This window comes from Aristolochia californica, unplaced genomic scaffold (genome assembly GCF_029961685.1).
Source record: "Aristolochia californica isolate CCGP_79_NKW_82.1479 unplaced genomic scaffold, dmAriCali1.0.hap1 SCAF_3, whole genome shotgun sequence".
NCBI lineage: Eukaryota > Viridiplantae > Streptophyta > Magnoliopsida > Piperales > Aristolochiaceae > Aristolochia > Aristolochia californica.
Genome location: NW_027181992.1, coordinates 44,444,784 through 44,467,736, shown reverse-complemented (window position 1 = coordinate 44,467,736; position 22,953 = coordinate 44,444,784). Strand labels below are relative to the sequence as shown.

Here is a 22,953-nt window from a genome sequence, read left to right as displayed (position 1 = left end):
ACATGAACAAAATATATGCAACCAAAGACTTTTAAAAGAAGGGAAAATAGATCTTCATCCAAAAATAACAACGAGTATGGGGATTTATGGCTTAAACTAAAGATAATAGCCAATTAATAAGAAAATAGGCTGTATGAATGACATGAAGCCATTAAAAGTAGGGCACCTTCATAGAGAAAGAGTAGGCCACGGGCTACCTCGAGCAAATGTCGGTTTTTTTATTTCAACTACACCATTTTACCAAAATAAATCATCAATAATCAATTAAATCTACCAAAATTAAATAACTACATCACTTCAATCAAAAGAAACTCATAAATTAAATTAATACGGAATTTCAATACAAAAATTACATACATAGATTTAAATCAATACAACAATTAATCATCACTCCCATTTCAATTAAACACAAAAATTCAGAAATAACTTCAATGAACAGAAATTAAAAAATTAAATCAATAGAAAAATCCAACATAGAAATTAAATACAGAAATTTAAATCAACACAACATTTAATCATCACTTAATTTTCAATCACTAAGAAATTTTTTAAAAATAAATATAAAATATTAACAGGAAACCCTAAAAAAATTTACCTTTTCCGCATCTTGTTCTTCTATCGACACCAAGAACGTAGTTAAACAGAAAATTCCCGGGTTGACCCGTTACTGAGAGGCAACTAAAAGCGGTTGTCCGACATCTAATAAACAACCGGTACCGTATCGGTATGTCTTGGCAACGATTAGCAGAAAATTCCGCCGACACAACGGGAGAGAAAAAGGAAATGTCTTGAATCTCGATTGTTCTTCTTCTTGCGACTTCTTCTCCATTTTCCTTTTCACGTCTCGTCTGCGCTCTTGCTCCTGCTCCTGCTCCTGCTCCCCATGAATTCCAATTCGAGATCCAGTAATTCCCAGGCGGGTTCGAAGTCCTTCAACAATTATGAGTTCGATTTCGGCTTGACCTCTAATTCTCGATCCTCTGGCACTTCACTCAACGCTCAGAGGTATGTACAACAGACGCCTTCCTATTCGTCTCCCTCTCAACCGCAGCCGACGCTGTCGAGGCCCGTTTCGTCCTCCTCTTGGAACCCAACCAAAACCTCGTGGACCCACAACCCGTCTCCCTCACAAGCGCCTAGATCTTCCACCTCTAACCCGACGTCCATGGTCGGCGACATCTTCGGAAAGAGCTGGACTTCCACGACCCCGTCTTCTCAGAATGCTCGCCCCAGTGTCTCTGAATCTAATCCCCAATTGTTCAGCGATCTCCTGGGTACGGCTCTGGGGCAGTCTAAGGACGCGAACACCCCTCTCAAGAATGCTGGGGCTCCTGCCCCTCCGAGGCCAAATTCATTCGGTATGAGGGGTATGGCGGATTCTATCCCTAAGGCCGGTAATAGCTCTGGGCAGAACAATATTTGGGGGAAACTTGCTGATAGTACAGGAAATTTTTCTTCGGGTGGGCCGACGAGTGGGATCGGTAGCGCTAATCTTTGGGGTCCTGCGACGAAGACTGGATCGGCCCCGGTGAATTCCAAAAAAGATCCGTTTGGATCTTTGGTGGATTTTGGATCCAAGCCCTCCCCGTTGCCGGTGAATAAAAATGATAGTAGTTCTGGAAATTCCTTTGGAGCGTTCCAGAGTGCGCCAAAACACGTTGAAGCGGTACCCGCATACACATCGAATCCGTCCCCTCCTATCAATAATTTCACTTCTTCCGATTCAAGTGCGTTCTTTGAAATGAATGAATTTGGGGGGTTTCCTTCTGCTCAGGCACCACAACCCAAAAGTGCAGATCCGCTTGATGTGTTGTTTTCTTCTTCAGCATCTGCTCCTTCTGCTTCAACCAACCAAAATACAAGCGAAGAGTTTGCCGGGGCTGATGATTGGGGCTTCGAATCAGGCGCTCACGATTCTGTTGGGACCACCGACCTTGAAGGCCTCCCACCACCTCCTGCCGGTGTCACGGCTATAACAGCAAAAACCAAAGGCATGGACAACTACAAACAGGGCCAGTTCGCCGATGCTATTAAGTGGCTTTCTTGGGCAACCATACTTCTTGAAAAATCTGGTAACATTGCTACCAATTTTGAGGTTCTATCTTGTAGAGCCTCTTGCTATAAAGAGGTTGGAGAATATAAGAAGGCCATTGCTGATTGTACAAAGGTGACATTTTATTAAGGAATATTTGTCTTTTGCTGTTGTTTTATTTCTATTCTTGATTTTTATGGTGATTCGTGTTTTTGTCTGACAGGTATTGGAAAGTGACTGTAAGAATGTCTCGGTGCTACTGCAACGTGCTTTGTTATATGAGAGCTCTGAGAAGTACAAACTTGGTGCTGAGGATTTACGGGCAGTTTTGAAGATTGACCCTAGCAACAGGCTTGCAAAGGGAACTATTCACAGGCTAACCAAATTGGCTGACTGATGAAGTTGTTGCACACCATAGCTCGATTTGAGTTCTTCTCTCTGGACATATGATGAGAGTTTGATGCTATTGTTTCCATTCCAGGCAGGATATACTACTGTGCTTCTACCAGACACTTTTGTATCCGAGGCAATTTTTCTTGACTGTGTTGTACCAAATATAACTCTTACAATAGATCGTATTGCTTGTTGGTTTCCCACACTTTACGTTAGAACATATACATGGTATATTCATTGTAGTTTGTTAGTGAACTTGAGAATTTTATTCTTTTTAGGACAGTATTCAAATTTTTATGCTTGTTATAATGAGAATTGAATAATGATCCAAAATTGTGTTATGTAGTATCTTGGTGTTTAGTTTGTATGGTTTGACCAGAATTGAAGCCATTACTTTCTTCTTTGTTTTCTGTGAAGAAGTATTATTGATTTATTTGTGAAGTGAATTTCATTTCTTGAATTACATTATCCATGATCAACGGAGTGCTTTTATTTTGGGTGGGATGAAATGTCATAAATATTCATAAATTAGTCTTATCTGTGTTTCTAGAAAGAGGTAATTGTGTTTGGAATTGCATAGTTGGGAAGATATGTTTTACCTTTCTTGGCATTACTATTTTAGAAAACCATAGTTATCTTTCACAGTAGTATGGTATGAAAAAATTGAAAGAAAGAAAGAGAGAAAAGAAGGGTGAGCTGCTGGTGGTGATAGCAGGACCAGGACTGGAAGCTGCAGCCATTGCCTCCCTAGGTGCAGGAAGGAAGAGAAGGAGACAGGAAGAAAGAAATAGAACAAGGTGGAGAGAATGAGTGACAGAAGAGGTAACTGCAGAGCAGCATGGCTGTTAAAGGATGCATCATCCAGGAGACATGTGGCCAGATTTGAAGAGTAAATATTCTACAAGATTGGGAAAAGATCAATTGTAACCACCACAGTAATGTTATTTTTTAGTTGTTTTCCTTGCACTTAAGATCAATCTGCACTCACAGAGTGTTGTCAAGCACTTTCCAACCATTGCCTTCGATTTTCTTAGGATTTTTATCAGTTGTTGATGGATAGCACACAGGCCTTCTGATGTGCAAGCTAATTGCTTCAATGGTCAACTTAGAAAGAGAAATAAATGTTGAATGTTGAAAAATCTTCCTGAGGCATTACTTCAGAAAAGATGGACAAGAGAAGGCTGCCTTGGTAATTGTTGTGATCAACTTTTCTAACTTTTGGCTAAGGACACTGTTTTGGAGGTGAATTACTTGGATGATTTTAAAGTGCTTACAGATTCAACAAGTAGGTTGCAATCCATGGTTTGTGACTTCTGCCTTTCATATTGAAACATCATATCTTGTATTCATTTCACTTTGGAACAAATAGTTTTTACTATTTATCTGTGAAGAAGGTATCTATGTTGGTATTTGTGGGTACAGGTACATTGTGGAAGATCTATGAGCTCTAATTTTTTTGAAAGAAACATGATGCAGCTGTGCCTCATGAATGACAAATAACTCTTCAGTTAACTAGAGATGTATATTACAAATTAAAACTTGGGACAGCAACAGGGTGGATGATTAAACAGGAAACTAGCATTTCATGAATGGTATTGATTACTCATGCAGGACATCCATTCGGTATATTTGTATTTTGACTACCACTTACTCAGTTATAAAAAAAATATTTTTTATTTATATTTTTATTATTAAAATTTTCAATGAAGCATACATGTATGAGGTTGTCCATCCAAGTAAGCTGCTGCATTCAACTGTTTTTTTATTTTTATTTTTATTTTTATTTTTATTTTTAAGAGATGTATAAAATTTACTTGACCTCCCTCAAGAGAAGTAAATGAATTTTAAATTACTTAAATTTAAAATAGTTATTATAATTTATTTTAAATAGAAATTTACTTGTTTTTGGGAAATAAGTTTTTTAAATTAAGAAATCAACTTTTTATTTTATTTTATAGCATTTAACTAACAAAGTAATAATAGAAAAAATAAATTATTAGGAAGGAACTCCATGTAATTATTTGAAAATGCAGGGACATATTAGCCACAGCGAGGGGCCCAATCCATTCAACATTCGTCGTGGCCGAAGAAGTATTTTAAACCACCACACGAAAAAATTTCTCCTTAGAAATATCTCTTCTGTACGGTGTTTGTGTGGCCTTGTCTCTCTGCTTCGCTCTCGTTATCTTCTCAAGTTTCCATTTTCTGGATTTCCAGTGCTGTCTGCAAACACGCCCGCTCGTTCTTTCTGTACTTCGGGTTTCCTTTCTATTAGTTATCTTACAAAGTTGGGGAGGTTTATCACCAAGTTGGATGCGAACCTATTCTTTTTTTCATTCTTATTTCTTTCACTAACAGTTGTATTGGAGACCAGAGCTACGCATTTCTCGATTTCCTCCTTTTAGTTTCCCAAATTCAGTTCAGTTGTACGCGACCCCAGCATTCCCTATCGTTCTTAGTCGATGCGATTTCTTGATATTGGGTAAAGGATGGCTTCGACGCCGTCCATGTCAGGTGGGTGTTGTTGTTGAGCCATTTTCAGAAAGAGAGAATTGATAAGTGTTGTTCGTATTCTCATTTCTTTTCCTTTCATGTTTGGCTTCTGAGCCATATGTAATTGTCATGGAACATGCAGTTTCTGTGGAATGTGTGAACCTCTGTAAGCTTTCAAAAGGGGACGGTACTGGAAGATTCGAGTGTAACTCTCTTTCCTGCGCGTGGAAAGCTCCCAGAGTATTGACAGGCTTTCTTGCCAGCACGACACAGTCTCAGAGCTCCTTGCAAGACGTGAGACCCAACGGTGGCCGCAGAAAGCTCCATCATAAAACCGTAAGTTCGCAAATCGTGACTTTTGACACTCCTGCATCCAATTTGAATATTTTATTTTTTTGTTTATTTAATGCTAGCTATCCTTTCAGCGATTTCAGTTATTATTCTTTTTTTTCCCCCTAATTGGTTGTCAACCGTTGCGATTCGGTGATATCATTTCATATGAAAGAAGAAAAGTCACGAAGAGCGTCGCTATGGTCGTTTCATCTGCTTAATTGGCTTTACAATGATAAAGTGGATGGGAATGGGTCTCCTGTGGGGCCGCTTGTTTTCCTTGTTATCTCGAAGATGTATTGACCCACTCAATTGGATTCCATTGTGTCAGCAAAGTGAATTCCATACTGCTGTTTCTTCAGCTAAACCTTTTAGGTGAGACTCTAGGAGTTGGAATTTTATGAAGTTCCTCCTGCAATTAGCTGACAACTGTCCTGAGACAGGAGTAGGAGTGGAGGGAGCACAGCATGGAGTTGGGGCTTTTTGTGGCTGCTTCGAGGCCAAAGTGAATGATCGGTGGTGTGGAACAATGCTTTTATGGAGAAAGGGTTACACATTCTGAGGTCGTTTAAGAATCTAGGTTGGAGTCAGGAGCATCTATTCTTGAAATTCATTTGAGGAAAATGCTTAAAGTATGGTGTTCTATATAGTTTTGTGGCTGATTTTCCTTCTTTGATAAATACCACAAAAGGAAAAGAAGCAGCAATGCTTAAATAAGAACACTAGAAATGAACTGTCTATTTGAAATCTTGGGTCCGTCATAGTTTCTGTACTGTTGTATTGACTTATATTTAAGAGAGTTGATGTGTAGCACAAGTTCTACACCTGAGCCTCCTACAAGCGTTTAAATTAAATTCTTGATAGTTAAAAGTTCTCTTGCTAACTGTATGGTGGGAATTGGTGTCAAGTGTAAGAGGATTTAGAAGGGATCATGAACATAGCCATGGGTATTTGATTATGCTTGGATTCACGAATATATTTCCCTACATTCATGTTTTGTGCCTACCTCATAAGATTACATAGCCATGAGCATGGTTCTATTGTTTGTTGAGACTTTAAGATTACATAGCCTGGGGTTCAGTTGCTCTACAAGTTAGATTGGTCACGTTCTCTTGTTCCTGTTATACAGTTTCTTTTCTTTTTCATTTCTTTACTTATTCGAGATGGTTTACTTATTCTTGTCTCGGTATCAATACCAAACTGCTTTTTTTAGTCTGGCTGGAGATGTGAAGATCCATATGTTGGTGACTGGATCTCCTTGGAAGCTGTGGAAATTTGTATGCCTAGTAGAGTCCTCAAAGCACAGTTTTTTTCTTTCAATTGTAGAGAATGGAAGCTGAGCTGTTCTTCCTCATGTTCTTCAGAAACCTCTGACAAGATTTCACCTGAGACATTATGGGAGGTTGTTGAACTCTTTTCAGAATCTATGATCTACTTTATTCTCTTTCTAGAAGTTGTACATAATCCCTAATTTTAATACATGTCTTCTTGTCAATCTTTAATTTTCTCTCCTATTTCTTCACATGTCTAGGATCTAGAACCAATTATCTCGTATCTTCCTCCAGGAAAGTTGAATTTGGTAAATAAAGCTTTGAAGGTATCTTCTGTCTCTTACTGCATTCCTATTCTATAATTGGATTTTCTGTGGCTTTCACTTTTTTTAGCACACTAAGGCACTCTGAGTGACAGTATATGCAAAAAATATGTATTTGGACTGTACTGTGCAGCTAGCCTTCGAGGCCCATGATGGACAGAAAAGACGAAGTGGAGAACCCTTCATCATACATCCAGTTGAAGTTGCACGAATTCTTGGGGAACTTGTTAGTAGAAATTCAAGCCTACTGGTTTACTTATTTTAATGTTATATATAAGATTTTGTTTTAAATGGTTTACATATAAGATTTTAATGCAAGTGCGAGGGGAATTTTGAAATTCTGCCAATTTGATGGTTTATGAATGTGTTACTAGGAGTTGGATTGGGAGTCAATTGCTGCTGGATTACTGCATGATACAGTTGAAGATACACATCTTGTTACTTTTGAAAGGATTGAAAAGGAGTTTGGTAGTGCTGTGTGCCGCATTGTGGAGGGAGAAACAAAGGTGCTTATTGTCTATCCATTCATTTATAGAATGGTCATGTAGAAGATATACCTTTGTCAGATTTGGACATATTTCTTCTGCCTTAATCTTTTAGGTGTCCAAGTTGGGGAAACTGCAATGCAAAAATACAACTGATTCAGGCCAAGATGTTAAAGCTGATGACCTGCGGCAAATGTTCCTGGCTATGACGGAAGAGGTTCTCTTTCTCTTCTAATAATTAGTCACTTCTTATCTATTTTATTATACCTATGGCAATGTGTAAGATGAAATGCTATGTGTAAAAAAAATCCTTGGCTTGTTTCAGGTTCGTGTCATCATAGTGAAACTAGCTGACAGGTTACATAACATGCGGACACTTTCTCATATGCCTCCGCATAAACAGGTAACTAGTGTTCCTGCAAAATTTCAGACTCACAAATGCGCCTTTATGCACATAAGAATGTTCTTACTCTATGGTAATTCTTTTTACGTCACTTGCTGCATATGCAGTCGAGCATTGCACTGGAGACATTACAGGTTTTTGCCCCTTTGGCGAAGCTACTTGGTATGTACCAGATCAAGGTATGGCCAGATAAAAAATGTTTAATATTCCAATCTTATGTAGGTTTGAAAATTTTGTAAAAGTAGTTGACTTATGCACCAGTTTGATGGACCACCATTCAAGATTTGATTTTGCACTATTCTTTTTAAATGCTCATTTGATAGTTAGTCTCATCCAAACAATGTTGTTTATCTCCTTACCTTACATCTTTATCAGTTAATCTTCCTCCTTGTATGTGTTGCTTGCTGTTATTAAGTCATGGTAATAATATCTGCAATCCATTTCAGTCAGAACTTGAAAATCTATCTTTCATGTACACAAATGCCCATGGGTATGCGGAGGTTAAAAGGAGATTAGGGTCCCTTTATAAAGTGCATGAGAAGGAATTTTTGGAGGTAATCCCTTGTATTTAGTTATATTTTTGGAAAGCCTCTCAATGTAAATTTGAAATAGAAATTTCCAGGGAATCAATCAATTATTTCTTTAGTACTAGTTTTGCATGTTCTCTGCTTTCTGAGATCTTTTTCCCATTACAGGCCAAAAGAATTCTTACACAGAAACTTGATGAGGATCAATTTCTTGACCTTATGACCTTGAAAACAGAAGTGCGCTCAGTTTGTAAGGAACCGTATAGGTAAGGGCTCATACTGCTTTGCACATTAATTGCAACCTTTCTGCTACTGAACTAGGTAATTTATGTTTTCTTCATTATGTTTATTGGAAATTATTTATTTAATTATTTTATGGTTGGAAACTGTTTATGGGTAATGAATATTGGCCGAAGTAATGGGTTTTCCCTGATAGTAATGGTTGTGGGTCAACCCAGTTGATAGTTTTCTTGGTGAATTAATCTTTTAAATACATGCAAATTAAGACACTTTGGTCTACTATCAGTAGAACATTTACTAGTTTGAGCTTGTCTAAATTTAGAGCTTTTCATTTCTCGGTAATAGGTTGGGTTTGTTGTTAACTAAATTTTAAAAATTATAAATTTGAGAGAAGAAAGAGAAAAAAGAAGTGGCGAGATATGGAGAAGAAGGCTGCGTGAATAAGCATTACCATTTTGGGGGGAAAAACCCCTAATCTTTTTCATTAAACTTAAGTGAGTCATTACAAAAAAACACAAATATCCCTCATCATGTATGCGTCTACAACAACTTCTATGAAGGCTAATGAATCACATCTTTGTCCCTTCTAACTACTGCTTATAACAAGACAACCTTGATTGACTCTAATGACTCAACTATCCACTTGTATATGATTAAAATACCCTGAACTTTAATACTCCCCCTAAAGCTAGGGCATATATATTGTTAGAAGTAAGGGGCATTTTAGTAATTTCACATGTGATTAGTTTTTCAATATTGTAGTCAAACAAATGAGTAGTTTAAAGTTGGTGTGGTTTAATTTGTAAATTCTTGGAGCTTTAAAGCCTTTTATTTATTTATTGGTATATAAGTTCTCTTATGAGGGGCATTTTTGTCAAGTTTTAAAATCACTTAAGTGAGATTAATAAAGGAGGATGGGTGTCATGTTGCAAGGGGGCTGTTCGCCTTAACTACTTAAGTACCAAAGGCTGCTTTTGGTTTCATGACTTTTCTCCCATCGAATAGGTTGCACCTCGCAGGCCTATTTTCTCCTTTCACCTTCTTATATTCTCTCTCATCTCTTCAATCTATCTTCCTTTTATCTATTTACATATATCAAAATAACCCCAACTTGTTACAAAATTACTAGGACTTCCTGAATATGTCTTAATCTGATCAGTAAAGGAACTAGGTTAATAGAGAAGAAGGCAACGAGTGAGAGAAAGAGTGAGGAGGAGGGAAGGAGGATTAGGTTAAGTGACATCCTAATCCTCCCTCTCAATGTATTTATAATAATGAGAGAGTCAATAATTACATCATTACCCTTTACCCTAAGGAAGGAGAAAAAGGGAAAAAATCAAAAGTAATTTACATCATGCCACTACTACGAGCTTATTTTCCAACAGATCCGATTCGGGTTCACAAGGTGCTCCGTGGACCATTCCATATTTGTGAAGCATATCGAGAAAGGTGTGGTACTATTTGCTATGTACGTGGATGATATTATTTTGATAGATATTTATAGCATCAGTCAAGTCAAACACAAGATATGCGGTGAATTCAAGACAAAGGACTTGGGACTCGTTTGAGTACTTCCTTGGTATTGAGGTTCTTCAGTCCAATCATGACATTCTCTTATCACAAATGAAATATGTGCTTAACTTGCTTAAAGAAACAGGAATGATGGGATGTCGTCTTACTGACACCCCTATGGAGACAAATATGGGGTAACTACTTTTCCATTGATCTCTACATCATTTACAAAATGGCAATCAACCTCTATGTTGGGTTCTATTGTGAAATATAGGGTTATTAGCAATAAAAATTACAACTTGATTGTTGCACTTCAACACCCTAGATCTTTGAAGTCAAAGTTGAATTTTTTTCAAAACTGATTTTACCCTCATAAGTTCACTCATAGTGTGAGCCATCATACGGTACTCGCCATTTGCACTTAATTGAGCCACAACATTTTGTTTTTTTCTCTTTTAGCGTATGACGTTTTCTTTAACAAACACACACAACATACTTGTAGTGGACTTTCTATCTACCTTGGGACCAGTGTAGTCTTCATCAGAATATTTAATAACATCTAAGTGTACATGTGGTTTATAGAACAACCCTTTACCTGGTGCTCCTTTTAAATACTGCAGAATTCTATGATTTGCCTCAAGATGAACCTTGTAAGGATTCTCTATAAATTGACTCACCATGCTGACAGAGAAAAGAAATATCTGGTCTTGTTATTGTTGCATAAATCAACCGATCAACTAGTCTCTTGTACATTGTCTTGTCTTTCGATAAAGGACTTTCATCATCAAACAAATTATGACTGACTTCCATGGGTGTGTCTATTGGTCTAGCTCCTAAGAAACCATACTCATGCAACATGTCAGTAAAATATTTTTGTTAGGATAACACTATACCTTATTTGCTCTTAGCAACTTCAATTCATAAAATAATATTTTAGACATCCAAGGACCTTGGTCTGAAAATGTACTTTGACATACTCTACTTTTTTAATTCCCTTAATATCACTTTCGGATTGCACAATATCACCTACATATACCACCAAAACAACAACTCCAGAAGATTGATACCAAACAAAAGTGAGTGATCACAATGATTTTTTGTAAAACCAAAAGACTTGACTACTCTATTGAATTTGTCAAACCATGCTTTTGGACTTTGCTTCAATCAATAGATGGATTTATTCTATTTACACACCTTCTCGTTTTCCCTTGATCAACATACCCAAAAGGTTGCTCCATATAAACCTCTTCCTGTAAATCACCATGCAGAAATGCATTTTAATAATCTAATTGATAAAGTGGCTACCCTTTATCCATGACAACAAAAATTAAAATCTGAATAGTATTGATTCTGGCAACTGGAGAAAAGGTACCGAATACATCAATCCCATAAGTGTGAGTGTAGCCTTGGCAACCAATTGTGCCTTATAGTGCTCCATTGTACCATCAACATTGTATTTAATTATAAGCCCAATGACACCCCACAATAGCAACATCTGTTAGAGGATCAACCAAAGTCCAAGTCTTTCTAGCTAGTAAACATCCATTTCTTCATCTATAGCTTTCTTCCATTCTAGAGAATACAAGACATATTGTACCTTATTTAGCAATCAAGACAAGGACACAATAAAGGCCTGAAATTGAGGAGAGAAACCATGAAATGAAACATATTTAGGAATAGGATATCTTGTACCTTTTCAATGGGTAATTGGGAGATGAAAGTCACTGAAGGCAGGTGTAAAATTGAGTGGAAGTGAGAGAATAGAGAAGAAAGAGGAAGGAGAGAAGAGAATTTAGAAGTGCTGCAGTGTGCAACACTCTTCTCTGAGGTCAAAATTCGACTTTTCCCTTTAGTAAATAAGCCACTTAAATGAAAACTACTACACTAAGAAGTGTTAAGAAAAATGACTAATTATAAGGCTAAGCAATAGGCCTCCTAAGTGGCTAGTAATTTTGGGATGGAACCGGGTTCAACCCAAGAGTGATATCGAAGTAGGTTGTGTGTGTTGGCTTCTCAGGTTATTTATGTTGTTTGGGCTCCATGAGGTGATAGTTAGGTTGTTTGTGTGTTATGGATACGTCGCAAGCCTGTTATGTGTAAGCTTGGATGTGAAGGGGAGTGTTGAGTGGGAGAAAGTCTCAGTTTGACAAGTATTAAGAAAAATTATTCAATTAGAAGGTTGAGCAATAGCCCTCCTAAGTGATTAGTCATTTGGGGATGGAACTGGGCTCAACCTAATAGCAGGAGTCATAGATTTGGAGGAAGAATGCATGGGCAAATCAGTAGTGAGGGGATCTTGTACCTGTGTAGGATCATTGTTGTTTGGCTGCTTAGTATACCTGTAACGGCTTAACAGCAGATGGTGTGGAAGATACAATGGAGTTATCCATCATAGGAGAAGGTAAAGGGCACTCAAATGAGATGCCATGTATTGAGGTAGAATCAGAATACTCTGAAAAATATGGTGTACCTTCAAAGAAAGTCACATCCGAAGATATGTATGTCTTCTTGTGTTTGGGATCATAATTTTGAAACCTTTCTCTTGGATAACCAAGAAATACACTCGTAATTGCTTGAGGAGATAACTTAGTAGTAGTAGAACTAACTGAGTGGACAAAATACATGGAGCCAAAAACACGTGGAGTGACTTCAAACAGTTTACAAGTAGGTTTGAGTACTTGCATAGGCACTCTGTCCTCCCAAAATAGAAGAAGACATTCAGTTGATAAATTAGCAATATGTTGAAATGGCATCACTCCAAGAGGATTGGGAACATTCATATGAAATAACATAGTATGTGTTACGTCCAATAGATGCATATTTTTCCTATCTACAACCTCATTTTGTTGGAGGGTTGTAAAAAGAAGAAGATTGATGAATAATCCCATAACTTGCATAGAAAGAAGAGAATTGATGATTCATGAATTCAAACCCATTATCTAAATGCAAGAATGAATTGAAACACCAAATTGATTTCTTATTTCATTAAAAAAATTGACAAATACGTCAAATATTAAAGACTTATCCTTCAGAGGTACACCTAAGTAACTCGACTTTAATCATTTATAAACATAAAAAAATACTTTAAAACCAAACACAATGGGAACCTTATATGGGAAGCATACATTTGAATGAATTAATTCAAAAAGACTTTGGCTCTGACTTCTACTTGAAGGTAAAGAGCTTCTGTGGTGTTTCCCAAGTTGATGTGACCAACACTCAAAAGATAAATCTGAAAGGAGAGAAGGTAGAAACTGATGAAGCTTCAAAGGAGATGGATATCCCAACCAAAGATGCCACAAGAGAGGTGTCAAAAAATCTAGGTAGTATGGCCCCATTGATTATAAATTGATAGGGAACTTTGGGATGTATAAAACAAAAGACAAGGAGAGCTTCGTGGAATTGGATCTGTGCGTCGTCGTGCCTCAGTTCGGGACCTCCTTGCCTCTACCAAGGCAAATGCTGCTATTTTTCAAGAAACCACAACAACTTCTCTGCCCCTTGGATATATCCGCGAGTTGTTGTGGCTTCTTAAGGAGCCTGGATGGATTTTTGTGGATGCGATTGGATCGGCTGGCGGCATTTTGATGGTGTGGGAGACTAATACCTTTGAGGTGCTCGATCGTTGTTGTGGCACTTACTTCCTTGGAATCAAGCTGAGAGACAAAGGATCGGGGAACATTTGGTGCCTTGTGGTTGTGTATGGTCCTACTAGACACCATGAGAGACATCTCTTCTGGGATGACCTTTTGAGGACTTGTCAGAGGTGGCTCATTCCTCTGATGCTTGCGGGGGATTTCAATGTTACCCGCTTTTGCCATGAGAAATCCCCACCCTCCCAGAGAATCACTTCCTCCATGAGGCTATTTGCAGTTGGGATCTTGATGAGGTTACCCTATCTGGGAAGACCTTCACTTGGTCAAATGGCAGACAACCCCCCGTCCTCTCCAAGTTTGACCGCTTCTTTTCCAACAACTACTGGCTCCAGTTATACAGTAATGGCATAGGCAAAGTTCTCAATAGGGCTGTTTTCGATCATTTGTTGATTATGGTAGATACCCACTTCGGCAGCTGCCTCCCCCCCCCTTTTAAGATTCAACAATGCTTGGATGGCAAACCCCTCTATCCAGTCTTTCTAGGAGAGGATGGTCGTGGCTGGCCCTAATGGGTGGACTTTCCTAGCCAAGCCCAAGATGCTGAAGCTGTTGCTGCGATTCTGGGCCTCTGCGAGAAAGGCCTCTTCCTCAGCTGAGAGAGCTTCCGTCCTTTCTCAGATTTCCACTCTTGACTCTGAAGAGGAATCTAGAAACCTCTCTTCCTTGGAAGTAACCCAGAGATATGCCCTCCAAGGGCAAATGCAGTCCTTCGCTCATAGTAAGTTTGTTCACTGGAAGTAGCGTGCAAGATTTAAGTGGCTTGTTGAGGGGGATGCCAATACTAAATTTTTCCATGCAGTCGCCTCTGCACGGAGAAGAGCCAACCGCATCACCACGCTCAGCGTCAATGATGTGATTACCTCGGATCGATCCCTTATTTCAAACTGATTGGTGAACTTTTTTGCAGAATTATACTTTGATTGCAAGCCAGCTCGCCCTTTCTTCGAAAGGGTTCATTTTCAGGCTATTCCTTCGGCCACAGCTAGTTTCATCGAGCTCCCTTTCTCCAGTAAGGAAATTGAAAAAGTAGCATTGGGTCTTCCTTTGGATCGTGCTTCGGGTCCGGATGGTTTCAACAGGGAATTCTATTGCCGATGTTGGCCCTTCATCAGAGACGATATTACTTGCATGGTCCACTCGTTCTATCAGCATGGCATCAGATATAGGAGTATCAGAGCTTCGTTTATTGCCCTCATCCCTAAAAAAGAAGGGGCAGAACTTCCATTTGACTTCCGGCCGATCAATCTCACTACCAGTGCCTACAAGGTGCTTGCGCGCCTCCTTGCCAATTGCCTCAGGACTGTTCTCCCTATTGCCATTTATCATGGCCAGAGTGCTTTTATCAAGGGAAGAAATATATTAGATTCGGCCATGGCATGTCACGAGCTCATTCACTATTTTAAGGCTTTAAAGCTTCCCAGATTCATCCTAAAGCTTGATTTTGAGAAAGCCTTTGATAGAGTTAATTGGAAGCTTTTGGACACTGTCCTGAGGAAGATGGGATTCGGGGGAAAATGCGCTTTTGGATTCAAAGTTGCGTCTCCTCTGCAAGCTACTCCGTTCTTCTCAACGGAACGGTCTGCGGTTATTTTAAGGAATCCAGGGGAATCGGGCAGGGAGACCCCTTTTCCCTTTGCTCTTCAATGTGGTAGCGGAATATCTATCCTCTTTGATTTATTCAGCCAAGAATTTGGGTTGGCTCCTCCCCATGACGAACTGTGCAGCCTTTGATGTGCCGATCCTTCAGTTTGCAGACGATACCATTTGCTTTGGGGTTGGTACTATGGATTAGATCCGAAACTGTGTGTTGTATTGGGACTATTTGAATTGGCTTCTTGTCAAAACATTAATTGGAAGAAAACCACCCTCGTAGGCTATCATATCGACTCACCTGTGCTTCAGGGTATGGCTGACTATTTGGGGTGCTCAGTGGGAAATTTGCCAGTTATATATCTTGGACTCCTTCTTTGACTCTCGACCCTTGGCGACGCTTTGGTCCCCCCTTATTGAGAAATTTGAGAAGAGACTAGCTTCTTGGTGGGGCGAGCTTTTATCTACTGCAGGGCGACTCACTCTCCTCAAGTCTTGTTTGGCAGGACTGCCAAACTATTTATTATCCTTCATGCATTGTCCGGCCTCCGTTTGCAACAGAATTGACGCCATCTGTCGACGTTTTCTCTGGAGAGGATCAGAGGACACTTTCAGATATCATTTGGTGAGTTGGAAGGATATTTGTGTGCCGGGGTGGTTTAGGCATCTGGCCTACGAAGGAGATGAACAATGCCCTTATACTCAAATGGATATGGAACTTCAAGATCAAGCATAACAGCCTATGGGGAGATATGGTATCGATGTAGGGTGTTTATTTTGTTGGGCCTGCGAATTGGTACCCACTTTAATATCATGTTAACTAAGTGAAAGTGAAATTTAAATCAATTGGAACAAAAGACAAAGTAGTTTAACTTGGTTTGGCTTCAAAATCCCACAAAGGATGGAAAGAGGTTCAAAACTTTATTATACCAATTAATTTACCTGGTAATGTGACCTTTCTACATGTTTTGAGGAATTTTGACAAGGATCTGAACTCTGAAGTCCTCCAATTTTGGCAATCAATGCCAATCAATTGACTGACAGGCATTGATTAGTCATTCTCTTATTTAAACACATTGTACATACTCTAACTTACTGTGAAAACTCTATAGGCAGTAATATTGCTCTGAAGATTTACCCAATAAAACTCTTGCTTAAACTGCTCAATCTAAGAGGAGATATGCAAGGATGATTTTAAACCTAGCCAATGTAGCTGCTTGGGTGTATGACATGCATATGCCAAATGGAATGAACCAAAGTTCCATGAGACAAGTACTTTTTTTTTCTTTAAATTATATTCGACAAATGTTGGACCAACCATCTTTTATGGAGCAGAGCCTCAGCCAGTAAAGCGGCCCTATCCTAGAAGATAGGAGTGGCAAGATGAGAGTTCTGAGGTGGATGTGTAACCTTATTGAGAAAGTAAAATCAAAAGAATATATCACAGAATGTCTATGCATAGTACCTATTAATGAAACAAAAAAAAAGTCAGCTTTTTTAGATGGTTTGAGCATCTTCAATAGAGACCCAGTTATGCACCACTCAAAAAATGTCTGTTGTTGTTGGTTGATGGACCAACAAGAAATTGAGGAATTCTAGACATGATATAAAAGGAGAGATGAACAAAGACTTGAAGAAGGCTAACCATGTGAAGCAAATTATAAAGCAGAATAAGGATGAATTCATTTAGCCAAAAAACAACATATTTGGGAGAACCCTATTGATGATTATGATGAAGAATGTTGATGGCGTGATGACAACGATGACGAATATGATAATGATGATGATGATAAGTCAGCCTAAATTGGATGACAAATCTGGTCCTTCAAGCTCTTTTTACTTGAACTTCCAGAACTGATTCAGTTTTTTGCTCCTGTAAACTGACCATTAAAAGATCATGGGCTCCTGTTTCCTTTCATCTTCCATTGAAGATGTCTTAGAAATATGACTTGAATTAGATTTCATGTAACGCTATTTAAATTATGACATGGCTATCAGCATGTGTTATTCTAAAACAGGAAACCATCTTTATTTGTCATATGCTGATTACTTGAATTGCTTTTGCAGTATCTACAGAGCAAAGCTGAAATCGAAAATTTCAATAAATGAGGTCAATCAAATTGCCCAGGTTTGTCCTTGATTGTCTGCAAGCTTGATGTTTGAGCAGAGGGTGTTAGTTTATTTTCTTTCTCATCATCTGTTTAATATTTGATAAACAATTATCCTTTTGTGTATTAGCTTCGCATTATCATAAAACCAAAACCTTTTCTTGGGGTTGGGCCTCTATGTAGTGTACAGAAGGTGAGTCTTTCCCTTTGTTCGAATTTTAGTTAAATTATCTCCAAATCCAGATCTCAACCATATTTTTAATTCTCTTCTGCAGATATGCTACCATGTGCTTGGCCTTGTCCATGGAATCTGGACTCCTATTCCTCGAACAGTAAGTGGCTTGTAGGGACACAGAGATAGATACCTCTGTGTGCCTTAACACTGAAGATATAAAAGTTGAATGTGTTGTATTGCTAAGGCATTATTGTTTGTATTTGTCTTCATGGGGAATCTTTGGTGAGACAGTGCCTCATGGTCAGGATGCACCAATGTTAAGTTAAAATTTGAATTTATCCAGTAAACATCTGATTTTAATATTAGATGCATGTTAGTCAGTTTAACTTGCAACTATATGTGTTCTCAGACTGTTGCAATGCGAGAATGCTGCCTCACCATAGAATAATATTGCTATAAAGGGGTTTACAAATATCTAGATTTAGGGGGAGGAGGGGATGTGCGACCTGATCACCTTGGAAAGTGGGAGAAAGTGATACTAACCTCTGGAGGTGGAATCAAATTCTTAAAAGCCTTATTCTTAATAGTTAACTTTGGCTTTCAGTTGGGTAACATTTAAACCATGTAACTCCAAGCAAAACTTCATGGGAAAGTCATTCAATGTATGGCTTGCTCACTTCCAATGGCATTCAGACTCGGCACTCCCCCATCAAGTTTTCTACCATTCAGTAAAGTAAGATCTCAAGTGTGTGCATTTGTTCATCGGGAGCAAGAATTTATATGTTTACCAATCCTTTGGAAACAACTTCAGCTGCACTTTAATTTTAACTGATATATTTGATAAGAAAAAAATGAAGGCTCAGCTCTTTGGGTACTGATTTTAGAGATGGTAAAGGATGTTTCTTTGGATGTTTGCATCACTGGTTTCTAAGTATTGGAGAACTTGCTGTGAAGTTGTGAGCTGCATGTGTTTAAAAAAGTTGTTAGCTACATGTTAGAATTGTTTAGTCATTGTCGTTATCAGCAGCATGTTCTTATGATTTTAGCATCTAGTAATAGTATTCTCTTCCATCTACCAATCTCATGACTTTGTAATGGCATTAACAAATTAAACCTCATGACTATACCTGTTGGCATTAGACAGAGGGGCCATGAGAACATTTGGGCATAATTTAGAATTATTTAACATCCAGGAAAAGCCTTTGAATTAAGTTTCTTAACTTGGATGCCAGAAGAGAAAAAAGATAAATAAAAATAATAATACCAACTTGGTGATGGTCTTACATTTGCATATCCAGTTTTTGACAGGCATTTACTGTACCCATTTAAAGAGTGAACTTACACATTTTATCTTTGCCGTCGTAAGTTAAATTTCTTATTTCACTTCAATTTAGAATTTAACAACTTTCAATCGATCTTCTGGCAGATGAAAGACTATATTGCAACCCCAAAGCCTAATGGCTATCAAAGTCTTCACACTACCGTAATACCATTTTTATATGAGAGCATGTTTAGGCTGGAGGTTCAGGTGATTGCATCAAGCTCATTACTCACTGCTGTTAATTTAGTTTGCTGGCTTGGGTCTTATATCTTTAGGAATGATATTTAGTGATCACCAGGGCCAATAGTTTATAGTTGTTGGTACTATTTGAGGTTCTGAGAACGACTGGCTCTGGCTTTCTGATAATGCAATCTTTGTTGTTTATTTACTCATTCCAGATAAGGACAGAGGAGATGGATCTGATAGCAGAGAGAGGCATTGCTGCTCATTATAGTGGCAGAGGATCTGTTACTGGTATTGTTGAGCATTCTTCATCCAATGGCAGAAACTTGAGAGGGAAAACGGCTTGTATGAACAAGGTGGATATTGCTCTGAGGGTAAGGACATGTAGTTCTTTTGGACCTAGTTCTGTTATAGCACTCTTGTACTTAATCATTCAAACATTTTATTACCTATTTTGGATTTCATACTAGATTGCAAATCTCTTGTTTCTCCATCTGTAGATTGGGTGGCTTAATGCTATTAGAGAATGGCAAGAGGAATTTGTTGGAAACATGAGTTCAAGGGAATTCGTAGATACAATCACAAGAGACCTTTTGGGGAGTCGTGTCTTTGTTTTCTCACCAAAGGGGGAGGTAAGATTCGATAGAAAAAGTCATGTACTATATAATGGTTAACTGTGCGTATACCATGTAATCAATGTTGTTTCCCCTTTATGCAGATAAAAAACCTACCAAAGGGGGCCACTGTAATTGATTATGCGTATCTAATACACACTGAGATTGGCAACAAAATGGTGGCTGCAAAGGTATGGCAAAATCAGCAGTTTCTGTCGTACACTTGTGTTATCCATGCTATCAAAGGATGAGTTCCCCAAAGTGATGGGACAATTTAACAGCCACCAAAGGATGAGTTCCCCAAAGTGATGGGACAATTTAACAGCCACTGAAAATCAACTAGTTGATCGCATGGTTTCTCAAAAGAATACTGATGGTGTAGCTCACAGAAATAACTAATGGTTGATGGAACCTGTTCAAGTCTTGAAGCTGCATATTCCACCAGTTAATAAAAAAATGTACTCTTTCTTGGATGAAGTTGACAGTTTGTCCTGTTTGCAGGTCAATGGCAATCTTGTTTCTCCAATGCATGTACTTGCAAATGCTGAAGTTGTGGAGATAATTACATATAATGTTAGTTTATTTCTAACTCTACACGTGCACCTCGAATTTTTTTTTTTTTTCATTAGATTTTGCAGAGGTGTGATTGGTACCAGTTTCTAATTATTAAGGCTACATCATTGTGTTAGCAATGCTGGGGATGGCCTTTAGGTGGACTTACCAAAAAAACCTACACTAAATATGGTAGATGATAGCAACAGCACAGTGCTTGCTAAAGGTAAATTTTGATTATTCAAATGCTGGGGAAAGGATTTCTAGAGTGGCCAAACTATACTTTCCAAACAATGAGTGAAGCAGCCAAAGCATGGATGGATGGATTTTTACCCTGCAAATGTATCTTGATTTTATTTTTTTTCATTAGATTTTGCAGATGTGTGGTTGGTACCAGTTTCTAATTATTAATACTACATCATTGTGGTAGCAAAGCTGGGGACGGCCTGTAGGTGAACTTAACAAAACGTTGACCCTAAATATGGTAAATAATAGTGACAGCATAGTTCTGCTACAGCTATATTTGATTATTCAAATGCTGGGGTAAGGCTTTCTAGTAATAGAAACCAAGAATAATCCTTTAAGAGTGATCAAAGTATATTTTCCAAACAATGAGAGAAGCAGACAAAGCATGGATTGTGTACTGCATCAAGGTAATTGTAAAAATATGAAAATCTTTTCACAAATATGACAAGTACATTAGCAACAAGTAGTAACGAAATTTCAACATGTTATGAACTTAACAAAATGTATTTTGATTAGTGGGTGCTGCCGTCTGTTGCTTTGTATTATTGCAATTTATGGCTATGTGCTGTAACTGCAGATGTGAAGCCATTTTTACAGGATAAACGCGTGAATATCAATCTCTTCGTCATCCCTATTGTTGCTAATCTGTCTTTAATTATTATTTCCAGTCATAACATGCATCTAGGACAAAATAGATACTGAATGATGAAAGAAATGTTGCTCTTGAAATCATCATTTCTAGCTTAATATGAAACAAGATATGCATAGTGATTGTCATGCCAAAACATCTAGAACCACGATATGGCATATATCATTGCCGTTATTGCATCTATTCCATAAACAGATAGAAGAATTTGAATATTTTTTTGAGTGGCATGGCTTCTTTCAAAGATTTGAGGAAGTTAAATATGATGCAGAAGTCATCTTTCTCAAGGTGTGGCTCCTTTTTCCTTTACCATGATCTGATGATCTAATGTACTCTTTCCAGGGATTGTCGAATAAAACAGCTTTCCGGAGACATCAACAATGGCTTCAGCATGCCAAGACACGCTGTGCTAGACATAAGATCATGAAAGTAAGCTTGTCCTCATGTTTATATAGTTTGTCAAGTTGTGGTCTCTTATATTAAATCCACTGATTGAAACTCTGCCACATCATCCAGTTCCTAAGGGAGCAAGCTGCACTCTCTGCGGCAGAGATAACTGAAGATGCTGTAAATGATTTTGTTGCTGACATTGAGGTTGAGAAAGTACCTGAGAAGTCTCTTCTAGATTCTTCAAAAAATGTCTTTCCTAAAGAACACAAATCTATGTGGAGGAGAATACTCATGAATGTTGCTGAGTTCTCTGCCACTATGAAAAGTCATGAAAATGTCCTGAATGCACAAAATGGGATTGGAACTTCAAAGGTCAATGGAAAACACAACAACAGAGTGCAGCATATGAGTTTGAAAGTCAATGGTCAGCTATTATCACAAGGAAATGGAATTGCTAAGTTGACCGAGACCAACATTCCAGTGTACAGGGAAGTCTTGCCTAGTTTGGAAAGTTGGAAAGCTGGGAAGATTGCCTCTTGGCATAATGTTGAAGGTCATTCAATCCAATGGCTATGTGTAATATGCATTGATCGCAAAGGTGAACTCTCTCTCCCTCTCTCATTTTGGCCTATTCATACTTACAAAACCCTTGTTTTTAGAATAAAATAGAATTTTCTCTCTCGCATTTTATATCCCTGCTTAAATTTTCTCAGGCATGCTTGCTGAAGTTACATCTGCGTTGACAGCATTTGGAATCAGTGTATGTTCTTGTGTGGTATGTGTTCTCTTACTCATTATTCTTTAGGATTAAATTGTCCTGGTCTCCATGTTAAATTATATGATGTACTTCACCATTATGCCTTCTGGTCATTTTTATTATATAATTGGTGAATTTGACCAATAATGCTTGAAATCAACAGGCAGAGATTGACAGGAGAAGGGGTATCGGTGTTATACTGTTTCACATTGAGGGTAGCCTTGAAAATGCATGCTCCAATGTGGATTTGATCCCAGGGGTTTTGGCCTGGTCTGTTGGCTGTAGCTGGCCAAGCTCTTTTGACAACCATGAGTTCCTGGAGTGTTAGTACGTGGAACTGCGAAGTGTGCAACAAGCTAGTCTCTTGGGTTGGAGACTACAAGATGTGGCTTCAAGTAAAATTTTGCCCGCAGGAAGACTCAAAATTTATCATCATGCATTTTTTATTTTTTATTGAGTTAATATGTTTAAATTTGCGAGGAATAATCCATGAGCCGCAAATGTAGAAGTCTGTGGAACGAGAAGAGTGTATATAAAGAGAGCAGAGACAAGTTATACGAATTCTTGTTGATACCGTAATGACATCCGAAGTAGTTAATGAGAAGAATAACAATGACACTGTTGGTTTTTTCCTTGTTCTTTATGTTATTTTGTATATTTGGCCTGGTAAGTTGTGGAACCTAATCAAAGGGGTTAGGACTTCGGA

The 22,953-nt window shown here is 38.2% G+C and overlaps 2 protein-coding genes across 2 annotated transcripts; both read left to right on the top strand.

The window, feature by feature from the left end:
• The first annotated feature begins 773 nt into the window (after positions 1–773).
• Positions 774–2,554, top strand: LOC137959101 (cell wall protein RBR3-like). Its single transcript, XM_068806400.1, has 2 exons — positions 774–2,167; positions 2,256–2,554. Exons 1-2 carry the CDS (start codon positions 884–886, stop codon positions 2,427–2,429), a joined length of 1,458 nt encoding a protein of 485 aa, XP_068662501.1. The 5' UTR covers positions 774–883; the 3' UTR covers positions 2,430–2,554.
• A 1,975-nt stretch (positions 2,555–4,529) lies between these two features.
• On the top strand, positions 4,530–22,865 carry LOC137959739 (putative GTP diphosphokinase RSH1, chloroplastic). The gene is made up of 23 exons (XM_068807076.1): positions 4,530–4,939; positions 5,061–5,254; positions 6,462–6,650; positions 6,780–6,845; positions 6,976–7,068; positions 7,217–7,348; positions 7,443–7,544; positions 7,653–7,730; positions 7,838–7,909; positions 8,177–8,284; positions 8,426–8,523; positions 17,323–17,383; positions 17,494–17,556; positions 17,639–17,695; positions 18,965–19,066; positions 19,258–19,416; positions 19,543–19,674; positions 19,761–19,847; positions 20,158–20,229; positions 21,443–21,529; positions 21,617–22,088; positions 22,204–22,265; positions 22,411–22,865. Exons 1-23 carry the CDS (start codon positions 4,915–4,917, stop codon positions 22,573–22,575), a joined length of 2,676 nt encoding a protein of 891 aa, XP_068663177.1. The 5' UTR covers positions 4,530–4,914; the 3' UTR covers positions 22,576–22,865.
• The last annotated feature ends 88 nt before the right edge of the window (positions 22,866–22,953 follow it).

Bases quoted from the DNA above. Each gene is read 5' to 3' on its own strand.
- LOC137959101 (XM_068806400.1), top strand. From the start codon at position 884: ATGAATTCCAATTCGAGATCCAGTAATTCCCAGGCGGGTTCGAAGTCC. The intron at 2,168-2,255 runs GTGACATTTTAT...TTTGTCTGACAG, and splicing joins CCATTGCTGATTGTACAAAG to GTATTGGAAAGTGACTGTAA.
- LOC137959739 (XM_068807076.1), top strand. From the start codon at position 4,915: ATGGCTTCGACGCCGTCCATGTCAG. The intron at 7,910-8,176 runs GTATGGCCAGAT...AATCCATTTCAG, and splicing joins TTGGTATGTACCAGATCAAG to TCAGAACTTGAAAATCTATC. The intron at 20,230-21,442 runs GTTAGTTTATTT...TACTCTTTCCAG, and splicing joins TGGAGATAATTACATATAAT to GGATTGTCGAATAAAACAGC.